The sequence below is a fragment of the Natrix helvetica genome (genome assembly GCF_964273705.1).
Source record: "Natrix helvetica genome assembly, chromosome: 2".
In the NCBI taxonomy this organism is placed as follows: domain Eukaryota; kingdom Metazoa; phylum Chordata; class Lepidosauria; order Squamata; family Natricidae; genus Natrix; species Natrix helvetica.
In genome coordinates this window covers 201,191,871-201,204,120 of record NC_138552.1, presented here as the reverse complement: position 1 = coordinate 201,204,120, position 12,250 = coordinate 201,191,871, and the positions used below count along the sequence as shown (strand labels likewise).

Sequence of the window (12,250 nt, the reverse complement as noted above, 5' to 3'; positions counted from 1 at the left end):
TTGAAGATGGCAGGTGCAATCCTGCCGAAACGTTGCAAAGACAATCTCAACCTTACACGGGAAAAGACCCGAATACAACAAAACCAGCATACCTACACCCGTGAAAATCTACGAAAACACACACACACACACACACACACACACATACACACACACACACACATATATATATATAGTCTAATACATGCTTGACAAAATAAATAAATAAAAAAATAAGTAAGGATAAGGGTAACAGGAAAAAACAGATTTTATTGTTGCTTTATATAGTTCTTGTGATGGAATTGTAGATTTTAAAAAAGGAAAAGGTAATCAGAAAGCTGTTGCTTGAATATTTTTTAAATTGGTAATTTTTAAGAAAAATGTTGGTGATAGTGATAGGAACAATAGCCCTGCTAGATTAAATCAATGCTCATCCTAATCCATAATTGTGTTTCACATTGTCAACTGTAGGATATTCATTCCAGAAGATGGAGACTGTCTTCTATCATTGTTCCCCTGCAATTATTTTGAAGCATACTACCACCTTTCAATGGAAAACATACTACCCTCATTAAATCTTAAGATTAATAGTCTTTGATAGACACATCCTTTAATTTAATTTATTCCCCTTTAAAGACAATCTTTCAATTCTGTGATAATGAATGAAGAAGCAGAAGATGACCAACCAGCTAGATTCATGACTCATTAACATTTAGGTTCCTCCCAAATCTTTTAAAATAGCCAAACTTTTGGTGTTGCTTGGAATAGATTTCTGTTTAAATGAGTAGCTTTACATTCTGAAAAAGAGCACAGCGCTGCTTAAAATTTTGTGAACTCTTTTGAATTTTCAATATTTCTAAATTGCCGGTAGTTTTAGAACTTGTTTGGAGAGCAGATGACATTTTAGGTCATATTTATGCAGGATTATTGAAAATTCAAAAGAGTTCATAAACATTTAGACACCATTGTACAAGATTAAATAGGACTTTGGTATATGTGTTACATTTATTGATATGACTGCATTATGTAATGAACTCTTTGCATCAGAGAAATTTTGATTTATATAGAACCCCAATTAAAATATAGTTCTATGTGCTGCAACATCATCCTTTCTTTGATGACACTATGTAAGATAGATGTACTTGGAAATCTATATCAAGGGAAAAAAAGCTATTAATATATAGGATCCCAAAGACATCAGATTAAGAGCACAATTCTGCAAGGCATAGTTCCTAAATCTATTTTGACAGTCCAAGTAGATTTCTTGAATATGGAATTGGTTTGTTATTCTCTTCTGGAAAAATGTTCAGTTTCCCAGTCTAGCATAAAGCCATGGGGTTTCCTGGTTGTTTCCCATCCAAATATTAAGCACACCTGATGCTGTTTACCTTTTTTAGATTTGCCTACTTTAACTAGGTACTTTAGACAAAAATGCATGCTGTTCAATTGGATATGCGCCAACTAAATGTGCATAATAGCATTGCTGTCTAAGGGAACTAAATTATTAACTATACAGTGTGAAACTGAATAAATGCAAAATATACAATTTTTTTCAATATAAAGGTTCTACTTTTGCATTTTCTTTAGTTTGTGCAGTTTTTCTACCCATTAATGTGTAGAATTTTTATGTAATGGTTATAGGCACCTTCCTATTAAATTAGCTTCGTTGGAATCTTCCCTCATTGAGTGAGTTCTGGCTTGTTTGTTTGATTGATTGATTGATTGATGATTGCTTGATTATATGTCCCTGGAGACAGAAGATAAATGTACAGTAGGCTTCTTCTTTGCATTGATCCTACAGAAGAATTCTTAATATCAAAAAATTCTTTTGTCTAATTATATTTGTTCCAATAACAATATTGGATTTAAATTTCAGTCTCCCAAAATATTAAGAATTCTAGAATTGAAATTTTAGGACATTTAGTAATAGATAACGCTAGTGTATTATTTCAGCTGCTACAAGCCATTCATGTTTATATTTCTTTATCAGTTGCGATAACACTGAAACTGTTTTTCAGCAACATTCAGATTGGAATGACCTAAAAAAATACCTTTCCTATTAGGTAATGTTAGGACCCCAAGTGGGATTTAGTGCATTAAAATTAGTGGCTGAATCAAAATACTTTACTGTACTAAAATATTGAGAAAATTTGAAAACATTTAAATTTATTAGAAGAGATCAATTCCTGTTTAACTGGTCTATAGCAATAACCATATGAGAAATTCATTTTTTTCCTGCTGGTAAAATACCTTGGTATTTTGTTCTGTGGACTCATCATAGATTTCCCATTTTGTCAGCAATCTTGTTATATTAAATATTATAAGTGCTCTTAAACAGTGTTTAAGACTGTACAGTCTCCTTTCCCAACAAAAGTATAGTTTAGTATTTAATATATGCTATTTGATTTCTTTTCCAATTTGGAAAAAAAAATCAATTCAGGCTTGTCTTATGACAGTTACTAATTTTGGGATTGTTAATCAGTATGTTAATGAGATTATGGTGAAATATGTTGTGGCTTACCACACAGCACCACCATACTTTAAGTATTATTCCATTCTCAAGAGAGAAGAAACATTCCTTTTGGCTATTATTGCATAATAAATAAAAATCCACTCTGCTATTTCTATCTTGCACTCAAAAAGGATAGGTTTCTTATTCTTATGTATTCTTTTCTGCGAGTTATATAATTTCAAAACCAGCTCTGGCTTGGGAATTTTTTTTAAAAAAATAATTGATTATAAGGCTATCCTGGAAGTAAACAGTAATTCATGATATATTGTTGTTTGTATGACTAAGATTGCTTTGGTGCAGCTTCATATGTGTACCCCCTCCCCAGCAAGATGTGTGTCATATTTCAGAAAAATATACACTTCTAAGAGATGAAACAAATGGATATAGCATTTACTGTACAAGTGGTCCTTGCTTAATTACAATAACTGGGATCAGAGTTTTCATCCCTAAAAGATGTGAACATAAAGTACAATATCGTGTCACTGCATTGTTTGGAGACTGCAGTCCCGGCAATGCCCAGTTGCCATCATTAAGAGAGGACCTCACGTGATCACAACTTTTGACTTACTACCGGCTTTCCGATTGACTTTGCCTGTGGGAAGTTGGCAGGGATGGTTGCAGATCATGTGATCGTGGGACATCGTGATGGTCAGAAATCTTAGTGGGAAAATGGAAACTGCCATACATATATTAGTTTAATGTTTTGTTTGTGCATCACAGTTGTGATGATTGAAATGTTCAACAATAGGCAAGACTCTAAGAGGCTATTAAGTATTTATGTTCTGAAAGTATTTATGTCACTGAAGTCATTCTCAACTTTTGGCAGAGTTTTAACCCAAACTGACATAATAACCTGCATTCCTTGATTTGTAGTTTGTCCATTTGCATTTATTATAAAAATTCCTGTAAGTATCCATGTTAACATAATTTTGAGACAGATTTTGATCTATTCTCAGTTTTTTTAACATACCAAATGCTATCATTTAGTCAAATTAATGTTTCAATGGACATTTATCAAATCTTAAGAATATATTAACTGTTGGGAGTATAAAGGTTGCATAGTAGTTTGAATATCTTCTCAAGTGTTCATAATGTGTGACACTCTGCAACTTCTTCTCCCAAGATACTTTGTTGTTGTGAGAAAAAAATGGAGCAAGCGATTCCATGATGAAAATCAAAACAATTTCTTTTCTAAAAGAATTAATATGTCACTGTTGCTAAAGTTAAAGCTAATCAAATTTTTTAAAAAATATAAGAAAGCCCCAAATGACTTTGCTCCAGAATACATTCCAGAAAGTAAAGATATTGAAGAAAAACTAACTTATCACTTATAGATTAATAGACTTACAGTTGTTGTCTTTAAGAGCAAATATACTAATGGAATGAATCACTACATGTTTGATTACTTTCTTACTAAATACTTTAGTAAGGAATTGAACCATGGATTGCTCTTGTTTTGTCTATTAAAAATCTTCTGCAAAACTGTCATAAGAAATTGAGTCAGATGTCAAAAACATTTTTTCGAATTCTCTCACAATGTCTTGTTCACAGGAGAAATGCTTTATTTAAAATAAGGTAATGTGTACCTGGAAAAATGTTTAATTTATCTTTTGCTGCAATTTTCTAAAACAAATTTTATAAAATCCCTACAATTAATGATATACTGTTGATTTTTTTTAGTGTTCCACTCCTTCTCCTGAGGAGGAGAAGCTTATTCCTGTCAAAAGACCCAAAACACCAACTCCCGATGAATTATCTGACATCAATACGCAGACAAATTGGACCAAATCACTTCCGCTGCCAACTCCAGAGGAAAAGATGCGACAACAGGCTCAGGCAGTCCCAGCTGATGTTATCCCTATTAATGTAACAGGTAAGTGTTTAATTTTATGGATTTATGGTATCTCTTTATGATATTTAGAGAAAAATCATATCTTTGTAAAAGTATTGATTATGTTAAATAAAGATAACAGATGATAAGCATCAGGACCTTTAAATATTATAATATCACAACTCTCTCCCCTTCAAAATTCATGCTGAATGATTAAATATTCTGAAAAATGCTGAAATGTTATACTTCTGAACTTTCTGTTCTATAATCTTTGTTCTTTAATGATTTGTTTCATAATAACTTTTCTAGTTTTTTAAAAGAAGTTTATTTTAAAAATATCTAGCTCATTTCATTCACTATCAAATATGTTTTCTAGTAGCATATATGTCATTATGGAATAATATTTTTGTTACATAAAAGGATGAGTAAGGCTTAATGACCTAAAATAAAATTGACTGAGACTGCTGGCCCATAATGAAAGAATTTAAATCGGAAGTAAGATTGTTCTCTAGGGAATGCAAAGCAGAATAATTAGCAAGCATCCATTTTCTCCAGAATTATTAAGCAAGAGGGAAAGCAGGGAGAAGAAAAAAGTTGACCTGCGAAAGCCCTAAAACCTGTTCATCAAGAATCTGAAAAAGACTATAGAAGGAGATTGAAGGCATAGCTGTATTGGGCTTTTTATTCCTGGATATGATGATAGGTCAGATCATAATTTAGGAAGTTGATGCAAAAACAACAACAACAAGCAATCATTATTTCTGGTTTTCTATATAGCCTATAACTATATAGGGCTGTTTCGGATCCTTATAAAACATGAAGGTTCCTTCTCAGAAGCATAAGAAGCGAAGCACGACTGAAAAATAGAAAACTGAATCCTTGGTCCTTTACAAGGGATTCATCATTCTTATTCCATCTGGGTTTTGTTCTTTCTTGCTTAAAAAGGAGTGTCAGACTCAAGGCACTATTTTTGAACTGCAATCACATGCTAATCTACAAGATCAGTTAAACCAACTGACTTTTTTCATTAATAATCAATTAACAGGTGCTTTCTTTTTCCAATGTGGTGACTAATATCTGCTTAACTATATTATTAGTCTTACCTTCTTAATATAACTCAGCAATCAGGGTTCAGTAAAAAAATATGAAAGAAAGAAATAGATAAAACAGAAAGACATGTACCCTAGAAGAACAAAAATATTTTTTTTGTAGAGATTAAATTGTTGATGCAAACTAATAAATGGGGGTTTCCACTCCTTATTTTCTGCCTTCTTAAAAATGGTTATATTCAGTTGGAGTTTTTTTGGTGATATAGTCATGCCCTCCACTGAGTTGGTTTCTCCTCAGTTGTGTAGTCTCTGCATGTCTTCCAGATGTAGAGATTCTTCCAGATATGAGGAGAACATGATATCAAGAGGGGACAAATGAATTGGGCACAGTCCTGTTATAGTAACAGAAGTATCCTCCTATAGTCATGGGTACAGACAAGATTTTAAAAAAATACATGTAAGTCAAAAACATTTAATAGGGAACATGCCACCTGTTTAATCCTATTTGACCCACAAAAGATAGACATAAAGATAAAAAGGGGATCCAAGAGTAATGCAATCCTAAAACAGAAAGACCTCAACTCTGCTAAAATGTTCATTTTTCATGCTTTATGGCTATTTATATCTGAGTAAGTACATAAAGATTGCACTATAAATTTGTCCTCCCAAATATTTGCTTCTTTGATAAAATATTCTTTTCAGGTAAGGAAATAAATACTGTTTTTTTCGTACTGTAAGACACACTTTTCTCCCCCCCCCAAAAAATGGGTGGAAATGTTTGTGTGTCTTATAGAGCGAATATTGCCCTGTCCACCCACTGACCCCCACCCTTCGGCCTCTGTCTCCCAACAATTTGCCTCCTTGCAGCAAACAGCCTAGTCAGCTTCAGCACAGCCTGATTTAGCATGAGCAGCCTATTGGCGGTTGGATCGTCCTCCAAGAATACCACCAATCAGCTATTCCAGGCTGCGGGGATTGCCGCCGCTATCGCCACCTCTGTGTGCCCCATTTCTGGCCTCCGGTTTTTGGCCTCCACATGCACCATTTTTGCTCACCATGTGCCCCATTTTTTGCCCGTTCCAGGCAACAACAATCGCCACCTGGAATGTGCCAAAAAGGGGCATGCAGAGGGTGAAAGGGCATGTGGAGGGTGAAAACAGGATGCACAGAGCCCAAAAATGGGGCACACAGAAGCAGTGATAGTTAGTAGTGATCCTCGCAGCCTGGAACAGCCGATCAGCAGTATTCTGGGAGGCCGATCTAACCGCCAATCAGCTGCTCATGCTAAATCAGGCTGTGCTGAAGCTGACCAGGCTGTTTGCTAGGTGCGTCTTATGGTCTGGAGCATCTTATAGTTGAAAAAAATGTGATATATCATAAAATATATGTATCTAGTCTATGTGAGACAAGAGGACTAGATCATAAGAATCCATTGTTTCTTCTTCCATAGAAATATTATTTATAACAGTCTAGTCCAGTCACAATGGATTTTATTACAATAAAATATAAATATTGTTGAACTAATATTAACTTTAAATGTCCTATTTAAAAATTAAAATCCTGTAAAGTAAAATTAATTAATAATGGACATGATGTTTCACTTGTCTGCAAGAACATGATGCCTTCCCACCTTCAGTTATATCTATCAGTGCTCTTCTAGTAAGATAAACTTTAGTACTAAAACTTGATATGAATGTACTGAAGACTTAAGTTAACAGGACCAGCTGTTATCAGCCTTGGGAGTGGATTTAGTCTCATGAATTAGCAGGAATTTAACTTGCTTGAACATGATATACAATATGGGATATAAAAGATGTAGTACACTTTTCCAGAGACCAGTAGCTTTTTGTTTTCTTAATGCTATTGTGTGTTTCTGGATGTGGTTTTACCCAAATACTTGGAAAGGCAGTAGTAGATATTACTTGAGGATTGTTGTCTCAAGTAAAAGATAAAAGCCTTCATTTGCTTACATATAACTAGCTTCATTGAATTACTCCTCAATTAGCAAGTAAAATTTAAACAGCTCTGTATAAATGTAAATTACAGCAAAAAAAAAAACCTAGCTCAGAAATTCGCATGAAAAAATCATGGAATACAAATTTAAGATAACAATTTTCCTTCCAGATTTAATTTAGAGGATCTGCTACACAAGCTCAAGCAGTACCTTACTAATCTGCATGAACATTTTATAAAATTGCCACTTACGACGCCATTCTAATTGGTGATAGGAAATTGAAGACTGAATGAGAACTCTACTGAAAAAAGGATCAGTAAAATGAGCTTTCTAAGTGTGATTATACCCAGTTATTATCTAATTCTCTGAACATTCTCTCTAGTTTGCAAAGTCTGGTACTTATATAAATTGGGATGAGATATAGACAACGGTAGTGCTGCTTTTAAAGAATAGAGAGGCTTTTGGCACTTCTTTCAAGAGCCAATTTAATGACTAACAACATTGGCACATCTGAGGAATTTTTGGGGGTAGTTTTTGTAGTATGGGATGGAGTATTGCTGTTCAAATAAAAGCAGTAATGTAAGAGGCTCCCTGGTATGTTGAATAGAATAGGGTTGATGGTCTGAAACGCTTAATCTGTTCAACTGCAAATGCTCCTTTGCTCCTAACATTAAAGATGTTCCATCTAACAAAAACAGGATGTCTTTGGGCTCACATACAACATCATCTTCTCAAAACCTAAACTTTTTGTCCATGCAACTGAAGATGAAACTGTTATCTTTAGCCTGTTGCTATAATCCAGAACATATTCATGTGTAAAGTTTCAAAAACCTCTTTTAAATCATTTGCATATCCCGTGTTTTCCTTAAAACTGACCTGATGAATTGATCTGATCGAGGGAGGATCCATAAAAAGCACATTCTAGCATATGGTAAAGATACTTTTCAGTGAGAAATAACTTGGCTAGTCAGAAATGTAAAGTATGGAACAATTCAAATGCCTGTAATTTTTTTCCTTTTCTTTTGTAAAGACAATCTAGTTTTCTGAAACCTTTGAATCAAATATTTTGTAAATACAAACAAACCCCAAAATGTGAAGTATATTTGATTTGTAATCTATCTGAAAGAATAAAAATGAGCAGAATATAAATATGGCTAATGACAAGTAGTCAACTTATTAACTCACTGAAAAAAATGGTAATGTCTATAGCTATCTGATCTGGAGAACTACTGTTGGGTCCATTATGATGCAGCACATAATCAATTGTAAGGCTTACTTCTGTTACATGCAACATGAATCATCTTAAATTAGTTAAACCTCATTTTGATTCAAGGCATTCAGCAAATGTAGCATCCAATGGATTAAACATAGTTGAGATTTCAAGTGGAAAAGCAGTTCATCATAATTATAGTTTGTTTATCCAGTGATGCTATGAATTAGTATGCTTTTTGTGAATGATCGGAATGAAATGGAGTATGTTATCTTTTTGATCAAAGATGGCACATTTAATAAAATATATTCATAATTCCATGAATAGGCAAACACACCTATTTTTTTTTCAAGATTTATAGAATCGTACAGATATAAACAAATAATTTTGGCAACATACAGTCATATACAGTATATCTTGGTATTTTATGTAACTATATGTATCTCAAATGTTTTCCTAAACCATTTTCACTTGAAAACCTATTTTGGGTTGTGCTGATTAGGTCTTAATTTGGCTTAGGTTGCTGTGTAAACACTGTCGTTTACATGTCTATATTTATGACTTACAGTGTTCTGTGAATCCAACAAATCTTAACATATTCTACTAAACATAGTGAGTAGAAGGCTCAGCAACATTTTCTAGTGCTGACATCTGATAACCCAGTCATTCTTCTTGCTAACCCCAGATCACCCAAAATCACCAAGAAATTATCCACATAGGCATTTAATTTTTTTTTTACATTTTAAGCCTTACAGTTGCAGAGTGCTGTATCTGTTCCTGCTTTGTATGACGGTGCTAACATCATATATTAATGCCTTTTCTTCATTTCTACTATAAGCAAGTGGAAGAAAGTGCATGATGTCAGTGTGCTTGAAAATAATGGTGCTTTGCTTGTTCTACTGTACATCAGGGGAGAATTTTGACCGCCAAGCCAGCATACGGAGGTCTTTGATTTACACAGACACTGTGGTAAGGCGGCCGAAGAAAATGAAAAGGAGAAAGACTATTACAGGAGTCCCTGACAACATCCAAAGAGAGCTAGGTATGGCTCATCAGAACTGTATTCCATTTCAATTAATTGCTTATTGTAACTAAACTCATAACATTTAATTGCGCTTATGAAACCAATACAGTCTGATAGCCTCCTAAAAGTTCCAAATGAATGTATGGCTGGTGACAAAGAAAGAATAGCGAGTACGTTCTTCGTATTATTATTTGTCTCCTACCAAGAAATTAAAGGAAATGCAAATTAACACACATGTAGATACTGTCACTAGTAGACAAGGTATTCAACAGTAGCCATTTTCTAATTTTCAAGGCCATTTCACAGATGATAGTTTTGATCTAGAAACTTTCCCATTTCAGATTGTGTGTTGAATGAATACCGTTTCCCCGAAAATAAGACCTCCCTGGATAATAAGTCCAAATGGGCTTTTGAGTGTGTGCCCTAAAATAAGCCCTCCCCCGAAAATAAGCCCTCCTGGAAAATATTGCAACACAGCAGCAGCCATGAGGTGACCACGATCGCCAACTCCTGCACCTCAAAAATAATAAGACCTCCCTGAAAATAAGGTGAAGCACTTATTTCGAGGGTCAAAAGAAAATAAAACCCTGCCTTATTTTCGGGGAAAAACGGTACATACATTTGTTTTATATGGTACATGGAAAGGCCTTCTGTGTAAGAAAGCTTTAATGTGAAAATTATACTTTTATTGAATAGGTATTAAGTACATTAATATAACTTGCCAATTTAATTGCTGCCTAAACATTTCTCCAAATTCTAACATCTCATGAGGGTCATTTTGTTACAGTTATTCTACTAACTATATCTCCCTTTAAAAAGTGAAATACGGGTATTCCTTGACTTACAACAGTTTATTTACAAACTGTTCAAAGTTAACAGCACTGAAAAATGTTACTTATGATTGTTTTCCATACTTATAACCGACCATGTGATCAAAATCAGATGTTTGACAACTGGTACATATTTATGACAGTTGCAATGTCGTGTGATCACCTTCTGTGACCTTCTGACAAGCAAAGACAATAGGGAAGCCAGATTCACTTAGTAACCATGTTACTCGCTTAACAACTGCAGTGATTCACCTCACAATTGTGACAAAAAAGTTTGTAAAATGAGGCAAAATTCATTTAACAACTCTCACTTAGAAACAGAAATGTTGGGCTCAATTGTGGCCGTAGGTCAAGGGCTACCTGTAATAAGTCTTTAAACATATGATGCAGATTCAAGTATGTTGAATCTATGTATTTATTTAATCAATTTATATAGCCACCTCTCTCAATAATAAATACTTAGGCTTTATAAGATTTTTAATAATAATTTTATTAAACATTACAGTTAAAAATATAAAACCTAATACAAACTAAAAAGGAAAATAAGAAATAGAAAAATAGAAAAGAAATAAAAATAAGAATGTAGTAAAGAAAAGAAATACATAAGAAATGACTTGTCCCTCTGTGAGAACAAGTGCAAATAATTTTAGTAACTAGTCACCTCCTGTTAAAATACAACAAATTGTCTCTTCTCATATTTCATATCATATTTATATGATATATATCTGTGATGGCGAGCCTATGGCACGTGTGCCATATGTGACACACGGAGCCATATCTGAGGGCATGCAAGGCGTTGCCCTATGTCAGCTCCAGTGCGCATGCATGCCCTGGCCAGCTGATTTTCAGCCTTCTGGAGGGCGGGGGATGTGCGGTTTTTGTCCTCCCCAGGCTTCAGGAAAGCCTGAAGCCTAAAGCCTGGGGAGGGTGAAAAATGGGAGCTCAGAAACAAACTTCCGGTTTGCCTCTAGTGCCGTTGGGAGCTCAGAAACAAACTTCCGGTTTGCCTCTAGTGCCGTTTTTCACCCCCACAGGCTCCGGAAGCTTTCCTGAACATTATGGATATGGGCGCACGTGCGTGGCACATCAGCAGAAAAATGTTTGCCACCATGATATATATAGATAAGATATATCTCATATATCTTATCTTGTCTTAAAACTTAGTTGTTCAGTTCTGGTCAGCAAAAGTCCCTTATGGGTTAGAAGAGATAATAACATATCTTGCTTTAATCTTAATCGTGTAAACCAACTTCATATTCCTTTCTCTTTTAACCATCTTGATCTTTAATTCATTCAAATAATATCCTAGAACTTCATTTCCTTTCCTTTCTTTCTTGGTCAAGATTCTCACAGAATATTTTGAAAGTTTGACAAGTCTCTTTGTAAATTCCAGTAGTAAAGTTATCCACGTTTACTTAAAAAAGATCTAAGCCATTCAGCCTGTCCAGGAAAGGAGTTCTCTTCAATGTAAAAAGTGGAAATTGCTGCCTGCCCTCCTTCGGCAGGCAACTCTTTTGGTCTGCTGGCTTAATGACCCATGTGGTTACTTAATGACCGCAAACGAGAGAGCTGGGATTGCAGTTGTCAAGCAAAATGGTCATATTGGTGTCTCACTTAACCACTGCAGTCACTTAAGAGTGAAATTCTGGACTCTATTATGTTCGTTAGGCAAGAACTACCTGCATAATGCAGATATACTTGAAATGATTTTCTATGGCCATTTTCCACAAATACCCTTCAATACATCCAAGCAGAGGTGGGTTGCTCCCTGTTCGGCACGGTTCAACCAAACCAATAGTGGAATTTAGGCCTGGGTCGCAGAACCGACAGTAACCCAGGCTGGCTACGCCCCTGAAACCGG

At 34.7% G+C, this 12,250-nt stretch overlaps 1 protein-coding gene across 5 annotated transcripts in view; it reads left to right on the top strand.

Moving 5' to 3' along the window:
• Positions 1 to 12,250, top strand: part of NHSL1 (NHS like 1) — a 167,523-nt gene that overhangs the window by 137,978 nt on the left and 17,295 nt on the right. For 3 of the 5 annotated variants that reach the window (XM_081944368.1, XM_081944369.1, XM_081944372.1), the window contains 2 exons: positions 4,172 to 4,364; positions 9,446 to 9,577. In XM_081944368.1, coding sequence (XP_081800494.1) covers positions 4,172 to 4,364; positions 9,446 to 9,577 — 325 coding nt within the window. The remainder of the gene's footprint in view (positions 1 to 4,171; positions 4,365 to 9,445; positions 9,578 to 12,250) is intronic. The other 2 variants (XM_081944370.1, XM_081944371.1) reach the window with 1 other exon arrangement.